This window comes from Rattus norvegicus, chromosome 5 (assembly GCF_036323735.1).
Source record: "Rattus norvegicus strain BN/NHsdMcwi chromosome 5, GRCr8, whole genome shotgun sequence".
NCBI classification, from domain to species: domain Eukaryota; kingdom Metazoa; phylum Chordata; class Mammalia; order Rodentia; family Muridae; genus Rattus; species Rattus norvegicus.
Genome location: NC_086023.1, coordinates 127,056,281 through 127,075,004, shown reverse-complemented (window position 1 = coordinate 127,075,004; position 18,724 = coordinate 127,056,281). Strand labels below are relative to the sequence as shown.

The window sequence follows — 18,724 nt, the reverse complement described above, 5'->3', positions numbered from 1 at the left end:
CTGCGCTCCGCCCCTTTCGCTCCCAGCAGGCCCTGCCCGGGCAAAGATGGCGGCGTCCAGGTAGAGGTGCAGTGAAGACCCGAGTCGGTATGGCCTTGGCGTCCGGGCCCGCTATGCGGGCACTCGCTGGCTCTGCGAGGCTCGGCCTCGGGGGCTACGGGGCCCCGAAACGCGGAGCGTATGAGTGGGGTGTGCGCTCCACTCGGAAACCGGAGCCTCGCCCCCTGGACAGGGTGTACGAGATCCCTGGCCTGGAACCCATTACCTACGAGGGCAAGAAGCACTTCGTCCCGTGGCTGGCGAAGCCGATCTTCCCGCCGTGGGAGCGCGGCTGGATTGACCCACGGTTCCACCGTGCGGCCCCCATCCACGAGCAGCCTCTGTACAAGGAGCAACCCTGCTACATCTTCCACCAGCGTTGTCGACTCCTTGAGGGTGAGGCCTCAGGACAAACGGGAGGAGACCCTGTTATCAGCTCAGCAATGATCCCGACCCTGGGGAAGTTTCTTCCTCTGCGAAGTAGAATCTGAGTGACATCCGTCTTCCAAGAGTTGTCAGGATCAAGGGCAGTATTTGTGAGAGGGAGCAATGGAGAATGAGTGTAGCGGGAGGTGATCTGTTTACATTCATGGAGAAGGGATAGTGAAGCAGGTCTACAACGCTACTTTCCTAGGTTAGTGTCTTTTGTTAAATAGGTCTGGGATATGTTTTCAAAGACCCGAAAATCTGCCCACTTAAGAACAGGTCATAGTGTCTTGTGCCTGTTTCCTGAGTTGGAGGCCAGCCTGATCTACAGAGTGAATGAATTCCAAGACAGCCAGGGATACACAGAGAAACACTTTGGGGGGTGGGGGGTGGGGATAATGGTGGTGATGGTGGTGGTGGCACAGCCTCCTAAAATGCCCACTTCTATGCCTGCAAACTGATTTTTCTAGCCATTAACCATTTTCAGTGAACTCAGGTGCTGTGAAGGATCTCACAGACATGACTCTTTTAAGTGACCCTGACAATAGTGGACGGATGTGTTTCAGAAGTTAAGATTGCAGTCGGGAGGTGGTGGTGCACACTTTTAATCCTAGCCCTGGGGAAGCAGAATCAGGAAGATCTCTGGGAGTTCAGGCCAACCTGGTCTACAGAGTGAGTTCCAGGATAGCCAGGGCTACACAGAGAAACCCTATCTTAGAAAAAAGATCAGAGGCTAAGATTGCACTCATTGAACCAGTCTGGAAATGTATCTTCTATCCTACACTTCCTCAAGGTACAGAGAGGTCTTATAAAGTCACAATAAACGCTTGTAAGATATGGGCCTGAGGGGGTTGGGGATCTAGCTCAGTGGTAGAGCGCTTGCCTAGGAAGCGCAAGGCCCTGGGTTCGGTCCCCAGCTCTCAAAAAAAGAACCAAAAAAAAAAAAAAAAAAAAAAAAAAAGATATGGGCCTGAGAAGAGGATTGGGGTTGTGGAGAGATTGTGGACTTCATGGTAGACAGGCTCAGTTTCTCCTCTTACCTGTATCACCTTAAAGATAAGCAACTTGAGGCAAACTCAGTCTGTCCAGGTTTCCCCTTCATGTCAGAATCCCATCTAACTTATAGTAAGTTCATGGCACAGGAGGAGACATTCAGTAAATAGCAGCTCTAAGGACTACATAGTTTGCTCTGTGCTAGAGAACCATAAAACCTGGCTTGAGATTGCTAGCAAAAAAAAAAAAAAAGAAAATCACAGAGCTGGGGTTTTATTTGAAGGGCCAGTATCCACTGAACTAGTCTCACACCTTTGATTTCTCTGTGGGGAGTCAGCAGGGAACTCGGCGCCTTGGGCATGGTTTGAACTCCTTCCATTTTTAAGCACTTATTCCCGTAGTCTACTCTTACCACCTGGAAGTTTCGTTTCTCAGATATCTCAAAAACAAAACCAGCTCTCTGTTGAGGCAGCCTCTTCTCTGTGGTGCTCCCTGCAGGCATGAACATCCCTTCCTAAGCTGTCCCCTCTCTTTCTTTTTCTTCTTCTTTTTCTTTTTCTTTTTCTTTTTCTTTTTGGTTGTCCCAAAGGTATGAAGCAGGCTCTCTGGCTTACTAAGACCAAGTTAATAGAGGGTCTCCCCAAGAAAGTGCTTAGTCTTGTTGATGATCCAACCAATCACATCGAGAACCAAGAACAACGTGTTCTGGATATCATCTCTCATTCCCGGCTCTGGCACTCCACTGAGGACATCCCCAAGAGAGAGACTTACTGGTGAGTTTCCTCCAGATAAGATAACTGAGGAGTGTTGGAAGTTACATGTTGCTTTAAGTCTCTAGATATCTTTTTTTTTTCTCCAAGCCCGCTCATTGTGGACAACCTCCTACAGCTGTGTAAGTCCCAGATTATCAAGCACCCTTCTCTAGCCAGGCGGACCTCTGCCCAAAACTGCTCCTTAGCCACCACCTGGAATCGAGGTTAGTCATCCTATGTACCAGAAGGCCTTGCTGGGCCTTTTGTTGTTGTTGCTTTTCTGGTTGTGTTGTGTGTCTGATCCTTCTGTCAGCCCTACCACCAGATCTCATCTCTCACATTCATCTCCTGCTACCTATTCTGTGGGTTCAGAAACACCCTTGATAGTGTCTCACTACATAGCACAGGCTGGCCTCAGACTGTGATCCTCTAGTCTGTACCACCATGCCCAACTTTCTTGTTTCTGTTTTTATCTCCTTCTAAAACTTTATTCTACCAGTGTCGGCTGATGACTGTATCCATTGAGCCCCACAGTATGCTTGGGAGTGTCAAGACGACCCCACAGCCAGGGAAATGGTAGAGCACACTGATCTCTCCCTCACCAACGCTGCACCTTTGCTTCCCTTCCATGGCTGTGTGAGCAGAGCTGCTAGAGTGGCTCATCACCCTACACTGTCATTTGTCATGTGACACCAGGCCCTCTGTGCTGCGGCCTCCACCTAGCCCTACGTGTGTCACTTGTTCTGCTGACCCCTCCCCATGTCCCTGAGTTTGCCAGGGAGAGCTCGTTGGTATATAGCTTTCTCACCTGTTTGCTTTCGCACATGCTGTGTACTTGGCAGTGCCTGTTGGTGTTCCCGACAGCAGTGTCAGTCAGGAGCTCAAACAGATAGAATTAGGGAGCAATAAACCCGCAGTGGAATATGTGGGACTTAGGATGTCGGTGTGAGCGGGTTTTCTCCTCTTCCCCCTATGCTTATGGACTTCTGGCAAGGAGTCAGCCTGGCAGAGGTAATGGTACCACTAAGGAAATTAGTGCACCTCATTAATGGAGAGTACTTGTTGGCCCATTGTCAAGTATTACCTCTAATTAAACTGCCCCATTTTGAGCTGTCACTGGAGGAGAGATGTGGAGGGAATTGAATTAGAAACCACACTACAGTGATCTGTGGGGAGAATCTAAAACCCAAGGTTAGGAGAGGTCCAAGCACATTTGTGTGAGGAAACAGGAAATGCCTTAGGAAACTGATCTTGAGGTGCAATTACTGCAGAATTTATCTGTCTGTAGATGTAACATTCATTTTTTACGGATCTTGGGAGGCTGCATGCTAATTAAATGACATGCCATCGACCAAGCTGATCTCTAATCTTACAACAGCCCTAATCTATTACCTTCACACTGGGATTTGACTCTTTCTGAAGTTAGGCCCTTGCAGAGGGCAGTGCCACTCAGAGCCACTCAGGGTCCTGACAACAGTCTTTCTAAACACATTCGTCTGGTAGTGGCATGTGGCTTCCCCAGGGGAACAGTACAAGTGACATTTCCATGTACTCACAGCAGGCTCAGTGATTAGTGAGTTGTGCATGTGTTTCCTCTGACCACCTGTATTCCCATGTAGTATACATGCTAATCCAACTTAGCCCAGGCTCTGATCTGCCTGGCTTTTCTCACTCGGTTGTTAAGAAGAACTTGGCTCTTTGCCTGGGTTTGAATGGTCTCCTCTGCCCCTGCTCACAGCCCTTCTCTTTCTATGCCTCTTGCTCTCCTGTGTCATGCTCAGCGCACCCTGGTTTGCTCCTCTATGCTTTTGTGTGCGAGTCTTCATTTTCAGTGCCTGGCAGACTCCTGCCCTGAGCTTTCTCACCAGAAGCAGTAAGGCATTTGGCAGTGTCTGAAGCCAGCTTTGATGATCATGACCCAGATGGCATGCGTGAGGATGGAGCTGGACTTTGTAGTGGCCAGAGGACGGGGCTGCTGCCGAACATGTGCGTGCGCAGTCTGGCCCCTTGGTGGAGAGTTAGCTGGTCCAGTAAGAGAGAGCCACCCTGCTCCTCCTTCAGATAGCCTTGGTGGTTGTTGTCAAGCAGGCTCACTCTGTAACCATGACTGGCCTTGAACACGCTGAGATCTTCCTGCCTCTGCCTCCCAGGTGCTCCAGCTGCCCAGTGTAAAGGATTTGCTTCCTGCAGGAGGCGCTCTGGGCTTTGCAGAGGGCTGTGTCTGAATATGGCTTGTGCTTTCCATAGCAACGCTTGCTGCCTAACGGGCTCCTTAAGAGAGAGCAAAGGGTAATTCTGACTTAACTGTTGGCTTGGTGCTGCTGGAAGATGAAGGATGCCCAGGAGTCAGGGGTCTTGGGATTTATCAGAAGAGTACACAAAGAAAAGAATGTCATAGTTCCTCATCTCTTGGGGGGGGCTCAGAATTATTGTCCCGGTGCCATGTGTGTGTTCTGTGACCAGGGTGGTCATCTAGAGAACCTATAACAGACTGGACTCAGGTTTGCGGGTAATGAGGGCCTCACACTCTGAGAGCTGTAAAAAGACCCAGTTAGACTAATCTTCTTTTCCCCATTTTAGAGTCTCTTCTCCTTCAGGTCCGAGGTACGAGTAGTACCATGCTGAGTGCCAAGGATCCCCTGCCCCCCATTGCCTCCAGAGAGGAGGTTGAAGCTACCAGAAGTCATGTTCTCGAAACCTTCTATCCCATATCTCCTACCATCGATCTTCAGGAGTGCCATGTCTATGAAGTGAAAGAAGACACAGGTACAGGAAAGCTTTGGATTTTAGGCAGTACCGAGAAAGGGAAAGATGCCCCAACAGTGCTACAGATGCAGCACCTTCTAGAATCCGTGTGGCAGCCTGTGCTTCCTAACTTAATTGTTAGTAGTCCATGCTAGGAATCACTTCCTCCCAGAAATGATGAACTTTGAGTCTCAATCAGGAACTTTTCATTCTTCCCACAGTCCCTGAGTCACCCTGGATCTTGTTCTTGCCACATCTCTGCTGGGATGTGATTGATCTTCCCGTCTGGTTCCCCTCTAGACCGTGAGCTCCTCACAGGCAGCAGCAGCAGGCTCCAATTGTGCACTCCCTGCTTCCTGTCTAGAGCTCGGTGCACACAAGCTACAGAGTGGAGCAGCCTGAAGGCCAAGGTGTGCAGGAAAGCTTGGGCTCTCAGCCAGCACTCCTTTCCCTGATTCTCAGAGCCCATGTCTCCAGCGGCTCTCTCCTTCCTCATGTGTACTCACCCATTCCAGCCACTTATTCTAGAAGCTCCCAGCTCACCAGAGATGTATTCATACATCTCAGAAGGGGTTCGTGATGTGACAGTGAACACTTCAGTCATGTCTGATGTTGTGAGGTCTGAGACAAGTCCTTTGTTCCTAATAGAGTACTGCCTTCTGCCTTCTTAACAGCCACAGCCCTCTCTCTGTGTTTTAGTGTTACTGTCACCATGCGCTTGGATGAGCACGAGTGGATGGAGTTAGAATGTGGGTAGGAAGTACCTGCTGCAGGTTGACAGGCATTTTCTGGGTTTTATAAGCCACCTCTGGCTTCTGCCTCAACTCCTCAGTAGCCATCCCTACATCTATGAGCATGGTTGCATAGCCAGTGTCCCCTGTGATTCCTTCTCTGTGGCACACTGGTGAATCTGTTGTCTCCTCACCTTTCTTGTCTGTTCTCTTGCAGGATTCCGGGAGGGCTATCCTTATCCCCATCCCCACACCTTGTATATCCTGGAAAAAGCCAATTTACGGCCACAGCGCTTTCTTCCAGAACAGCTAAGGGCTAAGATGCTCCTGTTTGCTTTCGCAAATGCCCTGGCTCAGGCCAGGCTCCTCTATGGGGTATGTATACTGAGAGTCTCTGGAACTGCTTTCTCTGGGGTTGACTCCCTGCTGTAAAGACTACTGCCTGGAAATATGGTGTGGGGGACTGACTTTGGTTTTGACTAAGGAATTGCAGGACTATGCACTTCGCTTAACTTGTACTGCCTGACTTGTCCTGGAAGCTGATGGGGCTGGTGCGCTATTTAGTCACAGTGGCCCTCTAATAGCTCCCCTTTCCAGTGCCATGGGATGACAGGGAACTAATCACTTCACCCTGCGTTTTCTAACAGGAAGCCTGGGGAAAGGACAGGAACAAGGGCACCCTACTCATGTGCATACCAGTGTGCTCTTCAGGGTCAGAACTGGAGTGCACAGCACTATCAGGAGGCCTAGGGAGTGGGGCCTTCCAGATGGCCCAGGCAGAGCCCCCTCAGCTCGGGGACCCAAGATACCACTTGGTCGTGGTCCTTAATATTAAGAGGAAGTTCCAAGACCTAGCTGGTACAGAATGGAGGCTGAGAGGTTGTCATAGAGAACTGTCTCAAAATGGGGAAAAAGCCTGAATGGGGTACAGGGGTGGAAACTCAGGGCATGTTTCTGAGAACTTGTGCTGTTCTCCCAGGTCTCAGTTAGAACCTAAAGCCCAGTGTCCTCCTGAGAATGAGGGATTGAGATTTCCATCCATCCTGCCTGCTCTCGGTATTGGCAGGGCTGGGTTTGGTAGGCTGCAAGAGTGGGGAGGAGTAGAATTAACTGTCCTGTATTGATCACCTGACACCCATTAACAAACTTTCGATATTAGTGGTTCTTAAACTACAGTTCTGGAGGGGCTTTAGGACCTCATGTGGGAGCTTGATAGACCTGGACTTCCCAGCCCCACCGAGTCAGAGGTTCTGAGGTGGGGCTCAGCAGTCAGTCTTCCAAAAGCCCACCAGTGAGGCTGGTGCAAGCTCTGGGAACCCCACACTCAAGTGTGAGGACTACGCACATGATCTGCCTTTGAGCAGCCGTGTGACAGGCGCTATGAGCCTCGCTTTACAGATGAGGAGACAATCTCAGGAAGGCTAGTTTTTGTTCCTCATCACACAGCTGAGAGCCTGTCTGAGCTGGAGTATGGTTCAGTGGTAGAGCATCTTTTCCAGCATGTGGGAGCCCCCAGTTTCCATCCCCATCATGGTAAGAAATAGAACCAGAAAGATTAGCAGCTGTGGATCTTCATGTGGCCTTCTTCTGTCTTAGTGTGGGAGGGGTGGTGGGCAGCTGGCTCTAGTCCTGTTCCTCCTATATATTTCCTGAACTCTGTGACATTAGGTAAATCACCCATGATGAGTAGGAAAGCAGAGATTGATCTGTGATTCCTATGGCTTCAAAAGGATGTGGTGCCCCCGGTTTAGGCAGAGGAAGGAAGCAACCACTTACCACAGCCCAGGCCCACAGGCTCAGTGCAGTCCCTGCCAGCTGTTGCCAGAAGGGCCTGTGTAGCAGTGCTGACTAATTGCTACCCAGATAGATAGGAGAAGCGGCCTCCCCACCGTCTCCAGGTACAAATCATTCCTGGGGCTGTGAAGTTGAGCAGTTATGGGAAGAGCCTCCATGTAAAAGGTAAAATTGCTGAGAAATTTATGTACTGCCTGCAGTTTTATTGATCTGTAGAGGGAGATAAGAGTCAATACAGAATCTCAGCTAACACTTACAGGTACTTCACTTTTTATTTATCTCTCATGCAGCTAAGAACAGGTATTTATAAGACCAGCAGCCCTGGTGTGGCCCACACTTGGGACTTCCATTAGCTAGTCCTAAAGTCAGGTGAGCCCTGGAGGGGCAAAGCACCAGTGGTTTCGCCTTAGGAACGCCCTGCTTCTTAGGCCAATGGCAGCCTGGGTTGGCACAAAGTGTACAGAGGCAGGCCGTAGAGTTACTCAGACAAACGGTGGACAAGGCTCTCCTGTCAGTCTGCTGGGATGTCAAGTCAGCCTGCACCGTAGGTCACCTCACGTAGCTCGTGTCTCAGGCTGCCCTTGAACAAACCTCTCTAAACTTCAGCTTCTTTAAGAAGCAGGAATGTACTTGTATTTATGAGAGCCGTGAGTAAAGTCAGGCAGGGGACCTGGGCGTTCAGGTGAGCTCCCATAACTGCTGTGTCATTGCTGTGACCATGAGATTAGTACAGGCCCCGACTGACATGCCCGAAGTACTGGACGACAAGTCGCAGGAAGCAAATGAAACTCAGGTGACTGCAGAGCAGACAGTCGGGCTTTCAGAAGTGCCCAGTGATGCAGGCCAGCTCTGTGACTTGAGACAAGTCAGGTCACCATGTTGAGTGTGTTCCTCACCTGGCAGATGGAGTGAGAACTGAGTGATAGTCCGATAGGAAACCTCTGGGTTAGCCTTGACAGCACGTCACTCTTGTCTCCTCAGGGAAGGTGCAGCTTTCAGAGATCCCCCCCGTTAACCTTCCCAACTCATCTGCCTGAACGTCAGGGCTTGTCCAGTAATCACCAGTGAGCTGTGGGGGTTACCACTGAGTTGCAGAGCAGTTTTCTGGGGGCCTTGAGGCAGAGAAGGCTAGGCTAGGTGAGGGGAGTCCTAACTGGGTGAAGAGAAATCTGCTGGGTTGTGGGGGGCCAGGCTACATGAGGAGATGCCTAGGTGGGTAAGGAAAGGCCTGTCTGGGTCAGGAGAGACTGGGTGTGGACTGTGGAGCTCTGTATGCTCTTACCTACCTGAGGTGAAGCCATAAAAAGGAAGCAAGTGGGTGTGTTAAGGGTGGAGTGGGGCTACTGGTGTGCACTATCCTACTCCCTGACTCATCTGTCCGCTCTTCTTAGAACACAGCCAGAGTCTTGGAGCAGCCCATAGTCGTGCAGAGCGTGGGCACCGATGGCCGTGTCTTCCAGTTTCTGGTGTTGCAGTTGAACACCACAGATCTGACATCTAGTGAGGGCGTCAAGAATTTGGTATGGACAGACTCAGACCAGCTCCTTTACCAGCACTTCTGGTGTCGCCCAGTCATCAAAAAAAAGGTGGTGGTGGTAAGTCTAGTTGCCTCCAGCCTGGCGATTACAACAGGGTCCTGACTCCTTGCAATTGGGCCTGGTGTGGTCGGGGGATCTAGGGACTGGACACTCACATCGGCCTGCCCTTCTCGACAGTTCCTGCTGTGTCTACTCCCCTGCCCACTTCAGTGCCTTGGTGGGCCCTGTTACAGCACAGTCACATTGTGGTTAACTGCTAAACTCCCCTGGAAGCACTGAAGTGCCTGTCAGCTGTGTGGACTTTCTCCTGTGACCCTGTTCCTGCTACACTTGGGGCTCAGCTGAGAGTCCACCCTGGTGTCTGGGGAGTGGCAGGGAAGATGTCTAAACCAGCTCAGGCCAAGCTAGGAAGGGGAGTACTCTGAGGATGGCATGTCAGAGCATGGGGGCTATGGGACCCACTAAGCCCGAGGCCATTGTGCTGGGTGGGGCAAGTGGCCTGTGAAGGTCCAGTCAGTTCAGTGGTATTTTTCCCGTCTGACAGCGTTGCTCCCCTTTAACTGCTGTGGGAGTCTGGACCCTTTTCCGGCCCCACCCCCCTTGTGACAGAGTTACCAGGCACCCCCATTGTCAGGGGTTGGTGCCATCACCCCCTGGTCTTTCTCCATGGTTGGTCAGAGCTCCCACTTAACCTCTGCAGTTTGATTTCCTGCCTCTGAGCCCCACCACCGTGGGCTTGGGTTCTAATCTTGCTTTGGTCCTTCTTGCCTTCATTTGTAACCCTGTGCTATTGAATGCACTGTTCTGTCTGAAGCTCCTTCCTTCCAAGCTCATTCTACTCATCCTCCGTGTGCGAAAGTCAGTGAGTTAGTCAAACATGCAAACACCTTGGCCTCTTCCTATTGCTTCTGTAATGAGACCTGTCATGTTTTCTTGTCAGCGAAATACCCGATTGGAAGTTTCTTGAGGTTAGGAGCCAGATCTGCCTCCCTCCTAGGCCTCCAGCAGTGAGCACAAGCTCAACACAGTGAGAGCAGGAACCTACAAGCCAGTGTAGAAAGCAGGGTTCTTGTCATTTCCTGGTGACTGGAGTGAGAGACTTGGGAGCCAGAGCAGTGTCAGCTGATGACTTGGCCAATGGGTGCCAGGAACCCTGCCCATCTGCAGCACCAGCTCCTCAGTGTCCTCATTCCCAGAGGTGATGCGGGATATGACAGTGACTCACCAGGCACTGGTGGCTCTCAGAAAATGACCTGTTCCCTTTGCTGCCATGCAATGGTAGCAGTGTCCTAATGGTCTGTGTTTCCTCCAGGAACCTGTTGGGCCTGTTGATTTCCAGCCAGAGACCTTCAAGAAGTTCTTAGCTCTGTACTTGCATGGTGCTGTGTGAACCAGGAACCTTCTGGGGCCTGATGCCTCTGAAGAGCTCATGTCCTGGAACGGTGCTCGCCTGGGCGAGCCTCCCGCTCTCTCAGCCTAGTGGTCTCTATGGAAATAAAGTCTTAGTATTGCATTGGTTTGACGTTGTCTGTGAGACATTGGTATGCGCTGTATGCGGACAACACCTTGTGCCTTCTTGCCTCTTAAAATACAGGTCCTGGGTTTTGCATACGTAAGGGCTTAGATGGTGCCTGAGCTTCGTCATCCAAATCCTGAAGCTAATATCACTTCCTTTAGAGTTTTGAGCTTTCTCTCTCTCTCTCTCTCTCTCTCTCTCTCTCTCTCTCTGGTGTGTGTGTTTGAGACAAGATATTGCTGTGTAACCAGCCTTGCCTTGACCTTGCTCTCCTTACCTTAGCATCTAGAGTACGGTCGTCTCTGGCATGTGGCACACTTTTCCTCCCTTGGTTGGTTTTTTGTGTTTGTTTTCTTTCAGGGGCTTGAACCTGTGAAGAGCACTGTAGTGCTGAGCCACACCTCTGCTCCCCTTTCTAATTTGGAAGATTCTAGACTTGGCTGTCTTCCCTGCCTCATGGCAGGTGCTCTGAACCTGAGCCGAGTTCTTACAGAATGTTTTCTTTTTAATACATAAGGCTTTTGTCTATATATATGTCTGTGTACCAATGGATGCTTAGTGCCCAGAAAAGCTGTGAGCTGGCATGTGGGTGCTGGGAATTGAACCTGGCTTCTCTGGAAGAGCAGCCAGTGCCCTCAAGCTATTCAAGTTGCATAAGCGTTCCTCAGTGACTCTAGAGGCTCTGAGAACATTGATTGTAGGTTTCCTGCTTGATGGGCTTGATGAGTTTCCTGGGTCAGCTTGGCTCCAGACACCATCAAGTCCTGCTTCACATTGTGGTCAACAGGGTAGTCGTCCAGTCAAAGCACTGAGTGATGGGTATGTGGAAGGCATGAGGAGAAACCATATAGAGTGGCCCCATGTGCCCACAGCTGATGTTCTGAGTCAGCTTCCTTAATCTATACCTAGGGACTCAGACCCGCTGGGTGTTTGGGGAGAAACTAGCCTAGGTCCAGATCCTGTGAGGAACACTGATGGAACATGGTGGTTGCCTCTGTATCTGTGATCACACCAGAGGCTTCAGTGGCGTCCCCAGAACCCGAGAGCCACATTGCTCATACATGGTGAGGTGACTCTGAATACCCAGGCTTCCTGTGGAAAGAGCACAGAGAGACCTTGTAGCTTGGTAACATCATCAGAAAGTAGTAGCACTGGGCCATGTCTGTTCCACTCCAGGCTGTGCTCTCCCACTGCTCATTCAGCTTTGGGGCTTGGCAGGGGCTGTGGGACTTGGGGAGGTAGGAAAGAAGAAGGAACCTGGCACGTCAGGTGTCTGGGAATGTGGAAATGGAGGGTTGGGATAGAGGTTGGGGGTCTCATGAGGCCTTCAACACCAGGCACCTTGGGCTTTCCAGGGGAGGTAGGTGACTGACATGGGGTCCAGTGAGCCTTGTTACCAGTTTTACCTTGCCATTCAGGATGAAAACAGAAGGTAAAGACGGGATTTAGAAAAGTGCAAGAGTTAGTCACCCCAAGCAACTCCTTGTCCTTTTCTCAAGGGGTAATCCAGTCTCCCCTCACCCCACCCCACCCCATGTCAAGACTCATGTGCCCTAAAGCACACAATTGTGTGTACTTAGTGTCCTCCTTACACACTTAACTAATCTCAGGGTCCTGCCACACCAGCACGGACAGCCCACCTTCCTATGCTACAGCTGTGGCTGCAGATGGCCATACAGGTTGTTTCTGGGCACTGGTTATCAGAAAATGTGCAGCAAACATCCCTGTTCATGGCTCCAAGTCTGCCAGCGTGGCCATTGGGTAAATTGTTGGCAGTGGAATTGCTGACTCAGAGGAAGTGTTTTCAACACTGGTGGGAGCATAGAGGGTGAGTCGGCAGATGACTGAGACAGCCAGCTGGAGGCCACCATGGTAATCCTCTGCAATGACAGCGATGGCTGGAAGCCTAGGCAGCCCACGTCCTATCATCCTATCACTGGCTTGATGGCTGGTGTAGAGGGTGAAATGACCAGCCTGGGGGGTGGAGGCTCTCAGTAAGCACAGTCAGCCCATGACCTTGCAGCTTGAGACCTGATGATGTCCCCGGATGGGCCAGTGTTCCAGGGCTGGGAATCCATGCTCCCCAAGCTCCAGCGTGGACATGGTCTTATATGCACTCAGAGCCCACAGCACAGAGAAGCAAACTGAACACAAAGTGCAGCTTTTCCATACCAAGGCAGGAGGAATGGTGGGTATCCCCGACCCATAGAGATGGGAAAACTGAGGAGGCTGAAAGGCCCACATAACTTACTGCCAAGATGAACTCCCTTCCCCAGCTCCCCGTGCCCAGCTGCCTCGTCTGTCTCTTCCCCTCCGCTTTCCTTACAGGATGACATTGTGTCTGTGGCTCAGAGTCTGAGGACAGGTGCCTGCGTCTGAGAAGAGATGCTGTGTAGGGGAGGAGAGGAGAGGGGCTAGCTACAGGGTCACACTCAGCATGAGATGCCCAGGGGACTTTAAGCAAAAGACTTGGGGCCAAAATGATTCTTTCATAATGAACCTGAATGTCCCCAAGTCATTGAGAAACTCCCCCACACTGAGTGGAGATAGACCTCTAACTCAAACACTCCAGTAGAGCAGGAGGATGAGAGGTTCAGTTCATCCTTGCCTATATTGGGGATTCTGGTCTAGCCTGGGCTACAATAATCTCTATTTCAAAAATAAGTATTTTTAAAAAGGATATGGGAGAAAGGTTGGCTCAATTCAGTCTCAAGGGAATTAAATCTGGCCTGGAGGCCATTCCCCTCAGCCTCCAGGATCCAGCTGTCCCCGTCCTCTACAGAGTGAGCACAAAGCCCCTGCAGTCTTTCACCTTTTAATTAGGTGGGCTGCATCTAATCAGACTTCCCTCAGATCACTGTGGAGGCCTTCAAGCCCCAGCTGGAAGGGTTCCCTTTCTGCTGACTTCTCTGAGGCTGGTCCTGGGTGGTCCCAGGCAGTCGCTTGCCAGAGGCTGCCTTGCCTTGCAGTTTCACTTGGAAGGAGCTACACAGGCTCAGCTCACTCACTCAAGTTGAGTCCCTGGAAGCAGGCACAGGACCTGAAAGCTGTCTCTTCAATATGCCCACATGAATGCTGAGGGTATGGGGAACCCAAGTCTCCCACCTGATCCTGGGAACTTCTAGAGAACCCATTCTCAATAGTTCCCTGAAATATCTAGTATGTGCCAGACCTGATACAAGGCTGTGGGTGCTGAGCAGACAAAGCTGCCCTGCAGCCTCAGGCTTCACATGCCACTGGCCACTGCCTAGAAGGTAAGATCTGCAGGGGGAGGTTCTCAGGAGGGCGTATACCTGTCAACCACTAGCAGATGAAGATGATGTTAGCACTGCCCTCCCAGGCCAGAAGGGTACATGGAGTGAGTCTCCATGAGTCAATGGCACAGGCCTGAATGGAGAGTAGGGCAGGCCAGGAGAGGATTTGGAGACCGTGTAAGCTCTGAGCTGGGTAAAGGTTGGAGCAGCCTCCAGAGCTGCATCTTTGCCAAAAGAGAAAGTGCAAGTAACTGGGTAAGTCACGCCTCCAGAGACCTCTTAGAGGTGGCAATCCAGCCAAAATCAGGTCTGATGTCAGAGTGAGCTGGCCAGTGCTAGGAACCAGACCTCCTCAACTGGCTTCCCCCTCCCCACGGGGAAACACCATAAGCACCCTCCTTTAGACTTCAGGTGCCCTGGTTGGTAAGTGCCCTAAGGAGCTAGAGGAATGCCACGCTGTAGCTTCAGTGCTGGGGCCTCAACTCTACCTTCTGGGTCACACACGTCTCCCAGTAGGGGCCTTCCCTAAAAAAATTGGAGGTGAGGATGATGGACCTCAGACAGCCTGCTGTCTCCTTCCCAGGCTGGCCCCACTTTTCAGTTCACAGAACTGGGCTGTGAGGAGGGCAGGCAGAGCAAGGCCAGCACTTCCTGTTTAGGATGCTTCCACTTGAGAGATCATGCCTCAGGCTACATCTCACCTGACCCATGTAGGCTCCATTCTCAAGAGTTCAGCTTTCGGAGAGCATGTGTCTCTCCCTAGAGCACATACATAATTTACAGGCTTCTAACCCAGATAGACTGATGTGGGGACCCCCAAATGCGTCAGGACTGGAGTCCTGAGGCTCCCTACATCTCGGGCAATTTAGCCATTCACACTATTCTAGACTAGGCACTACGTGCTAGGCACTGTGCTGGGATTGGGAAACTCAAGCTGGGAGCCACAGTCCCTGTCCCCAAGAGTTCCTAGCTGTTTAGTGGGCACTGACAAAAACCAGTCTCCTCTGGATCGGCAGTAGCAGCCGCTCACAAAGGCCACCTTTCCTCCACACCTAAGGTCTAGCCTGAACACTGGGAACAGGCGTCATGAGCTTGTTACAGGGCTGACTGACTCAGCAACCTTCAGTGTTCCTCCACAAACACCCCCTGAGCACCTGCCAGGAGCTAGGCCCTGGCTTAGAGAAGGCACACTAGACTCAGCACAGGGCCTGGGAACTCAACAGCAGCCATAGCCAAGGAGCCTTCTCCTGGTGGGGATTTTGGAGCTTGGCTCCAGGGAACAGATAGGAAGGCATAAAGAGACCCAAGGTTTAGGTGACATCTGTCAGGGAGCATCAAATGCTAGGAAAGACCTTCTGGACCCTTGCCGTGGTCCCTCGCCCACCTCTGCCCTCCCTTGCTGTTTCCTGTTTCTAATCTCTGGAAACCCAAGGACACATCTTGACCTATTCTCTAGATGACCTAAGCTGTCCTCCAGCCATCAGACATTCAAATGCCATCAAGTCCTAAGTGGGTCTCTTAACACAGGCCTAGATGTCTGCTTTCTTTTCTATCTAGTTGACTCAATTTAACCCACAGAGCAGTTCTATCACCTGCCTGGCCTGCCAGGGGTTAGGGTAGCACCATCCTGCCCAGCCTATTTTACTTAGCTGGTAGGTGTCACTAAATACATGAGCAGGTGACTGCAAGCAAGAGTAAGGAGCCTCAGAAGTTAAACCTTTGTCCATCACAAGGCAATCTTTTCAATACATGGCCCCCAGCTGGCTGGTTTTGTCCAACCTTGAAGCCCAATGGAAAGGCTAGTTTCCTCGAGTCCCCCTTTCCCTGCCTAGCCCACAGCCAAGGCCTGGAGAGCCACACACCTCTGGAGAACGGGTGGTTCCTCTCCACTCATGAGTCAAGGCCAACAAGTCATGACTCTAGGTGCCCAGAGCCCAGACTCAATGGGGTCTGCAGTCTTAGCGCTGCTCCTCTGTTGCCTATGGACAGGGATAGGCCAGGCCCTCAGGTAAAGACAGCCCTGCCTCTGGTTCTTTGGATGTAGTTTCCAGGGAAAGGGCAGCCAGGCCACTTCTCAGTGAGGTGCCTGTGCACAGGGGGCTCCAGCATGGAGACCATAGGCTGAGTCAGTCCTCTCCTCTCTAGTAGCTTCATGCTGCTCACAGCAGTGCCCTGGCCTGGCCCTGGTGTCATGGTTAGGCCTGAGCAAGGGAATGACAACACTCTAGTGAGGGAGGACCAATCCTTTCCTTTAAAACCAGGTTGAGTGGCTGTGATGCTGGGGTAGGGGGAACGAGTGCAGGTTACCTGCCACCTGAGACAGAGCTGGGGATATCTTCTCCCACACAGAACGCCCTCTACAGTTCTCGTCTGGAAGCATAAATGAGAATGTGCAAGGATATCTTCACAGTCACCAATGAGGATGCCACAGTCAAGAAACTGCTGAGAAGAGCGGCCCAGCTTCTCTCCACCCCACTATCCTCCCAAGTAGTCGCCAAGTGGTGAGCACACACTCCTCACGCTCCACAGGGGCACGATTAGTGTCTAGAGGAAGAACTAACCTGCCCACCCAACTCTAGTCAGAGGCAATACTCCGATCTGTGGGAGCTACAATCTGGTCCTAAGAGTCTTAGAAGAGCAGAATGACCTATGCTCAAGCACTGTCCCCATCCCGGGCCTGCCAGATGTACCCAGGACGTCAACTGTACTTTGTTAAGTCAGCTAGCGTCTGCCACACTGTCCGGCCCCTCTGTAAACCACAGGTCACCTTGCACCACTCCTGAAATCCTTTGCCCATCCCCAAGCCTTGCCTCTCCCACCTCCATCCCTGCCTGTGAGATTTAAAGAAAAGAAAAAATCCAATCTACTGACTCCCACCCATACCAACCCCAAAATCCAGACGCATCAGGCATTTGGGCATGGAGGTTAACAAATTTAGGCCCTGGGAGAAGGCAGGATATGGAACAGTTGGGAGGACCAGCCCCCATCCCAGGAGAAAACAGTTTCCTGGGACTGTTGTTTACTTGTAGAAGAAAAGCCGTGGAAGCTAAAATGTGACTGCAAGGCAGATCATAGAAGCTGCCTTACCTTAAGGCCTCCACGGGTCTGCGGTAAGACTGGCATCTACCTGTCCCAAACCCCTCCCAAGGCCACAGCATTCAGCACCGAACTTAAGCGCCAGGCACAGCCTCTCCTTCCTGATCAGTATCAGTTCCTACCCGGGTCCCCCCAAGTATGTCAGGAAGGGCTGCGGAAAAAAGATGTCCCTTTAATAAAACGTTATCAACATATATCGTACACAAACTACAATGTATCATAATTACTTTTTTTCCTCTCATAATTCAGAACCAGACTACAAGGTAAGAAAAAACACAGAAACAGCTACAATGTTCCCAAGGATCCGCACAAGTCTTTTGTCAGGCAGATGGTATCTCACATAATATGATATACATGGGTCAGAAAGGGGAGGTAAGAAAACAAAGACCAGCTACGAGGATGGGCGGGGCACAGAGGGGGTAAATGTACAAAGAACTCAGTGTCTTCCGGAGCAAGACACAATGGTTGCCACGGGGAGAGGCCAGGGCAGCCAAGTCACCCCTCCTCAGAGGGGACAGGCTCCACCATCAGGTTCATCAGTTTTTGAAAATAAAAACAGGACCAGAAACAGTGTCTGTTTGGTTGCTGGTGCTCCCCCCACCCCACAGCAATGCTGAAGTCTGTCCATCCAGTTCCAAGCAAATACAGAGCAATTCCAACCAACACCCATCTTTGAAAAAGGACAAACAGGAGAAAAAAAGAAAAACACAACTTCAGCCCGCCCTGCCAGTGCGCACTATGTGAGGAGCTCGGGACCAGAACATGGAGGTCAGTTCTATGGCCCAGATTGTAGTCATCCTGTTGGTGGGGCCTCTCCTACACAGCCTGGGCCACTACCCAGCCAGCAGGATTCTTGCCAGGAAACGGTGGGGACCGAGGGACTGGAGGCCCCTGTGGCTGGGCATGAGAGGTTTGGAGAAGAGGCAGCCATCCTGGAACAGTGTGTACGCTGGGTCACAGCGATGGTCTCTGTTGGGTGACGGCAAGTTGGGGGCTCTGGGTCCTCTGGCCCAGTGTGTTGTGATGGCCAGCCCAGCCAGAGCAAAGTGGACACCTGCATCTCCTTGCCCAGCACAAACCCCAAAGGCCCACGTGGAAACCGTTGACTTCAGTTCCTTCTCCCCAAACAGCTTTTGAAAGAAACCACCAATTGTAAACTGTCCAGTTTATTATTATTATTTTTAGATGGCTACAACATCAGTGTGATATTGCACACCTAGACTAGCTTTTCTGGTGGTAGGACTTGGGGATAGACAGCAGGGCTTGTGGGTTTTTCTTCCTTTTTTTTTTTTTTTGGCCTTTTTTTTCTTTTTCCTTTTTTCCTTTTATTAAAGAAGAAAGCAATGAGGTTGATTGGGTGGGCATAGGGCTTGCTAGAAGCTTCCATTAAAAAAATTCCCCCAAAGAATCCCCCCAAAAAAACAAATTTAAAATCCCAGCAACAGTAAAATCCCAAACAAACAAACAAACAAACAAACAAAAAAACCCAACAAAAAGTGTCATGTACAGAAAGGTCCTTTTGGGCAGGGAGAAGGTGAGATTTTTCTGGTCGTTGACTTGAAATATATTTCTGAGTTTTGTCCTTCATGTTTGACGGAATAAAAAGTTTGGCCTTTTTATTGCATGAAACTAAAATTGGGAAAGGTGGGGGAGAGAATGGGAGGGATGGAGGGGAGCAGGAGACGCCCTCCCCCAGCTCCTGGTATCGACACCTCACTTCTTCTTGCATAATTTCTGGCATCTTCTGCCTGCAATGCCGGCTCTCAGCGTTGTGGAGAAGGGATCACACACTCATCGTCATGCTTGGAGAATACTGTGGGGAAAGCAGAGTTGAGGATCA

The 18,724-nt window shown here is 51.0% G+C and overlaps 2 protein-coding genes across 25 annotated transcripts in view; one reads left to right on the top strand and one right to left on the bottom strand.

Annotated features, from left to right (window-relative positions):
• The first annotated feature begins 4 nt into the window (after positions 1 to 4).
• Positions 5 to 18,326, top strand: Mrpl37 (mitochondrial ribosomal protein L37). Of its 4 annotated transcripts, XR_005504533.2 has the most exons (8): positions 5 to 435; positions 2,048 to 2,231; positions 2,319 to 2,434; positions 4,791 to 4,976; positions 5,904 to 6,061; positions 8,872 to 9,075; positions 16,138 to 16,289; positions 16,818 to 18,326. XR_005504533.2 is itself a non-coding variant. In XM_039110683.2 (7 exons), the coding sequence occupies exons 1-7, from the start codon at positions 90 to 92 to the stop codon at positions 16,168 to 16,170; spliced, it is 1,227 nt and encodes a 408-aa protein (XP_038966611.1). In that variant the 5' UTR covers positions 5 to 89; the 3' UTR covers positions 16,171 to 18,326. The 4 variants fall into 4 exon arrangements, 3 of the variants coding, with proteins under 3 accessions (XP_038966611.1, XP_038966612.1, NP_001004235.1); XM_039110683.2 differs by having other exon boundaries at positions 16,138 to 18,326; NM_001004235.1 differs by lacking the exons at positions 16,138 to 16,289; positions 16,818 to 18,326 and adding an exon at positions 10,331 to 10,537 and having other exon boundaries at positions 38 to 435.
• Positions 17,037 to 18,724, bottom strand: part of Ssbp3 (single stranded DNA binding protein 3) — a 137,824-nt gene continuing 136,136 nt past the window's right edge. For 20 of the 21 annotated variants that reach the window (XM_063288492.1, XM_006238532.5, XM_006238534.5 and 17 more), the window contains one exon: positions 17,037 to 18,697. In XM_063288492.1, the coding sequence (XP_063144562.1) occupies positions 18,668 to 18,697 (30 nt within the window). In that variant the 3' untranslated portion in view covers positions 17,037 to 18,667. The remainder of the gene's footprint in view (positions 18,698 to 18,724) is intronic. The other variant, NM_053358.2, reaches the window with a different exon arrangement.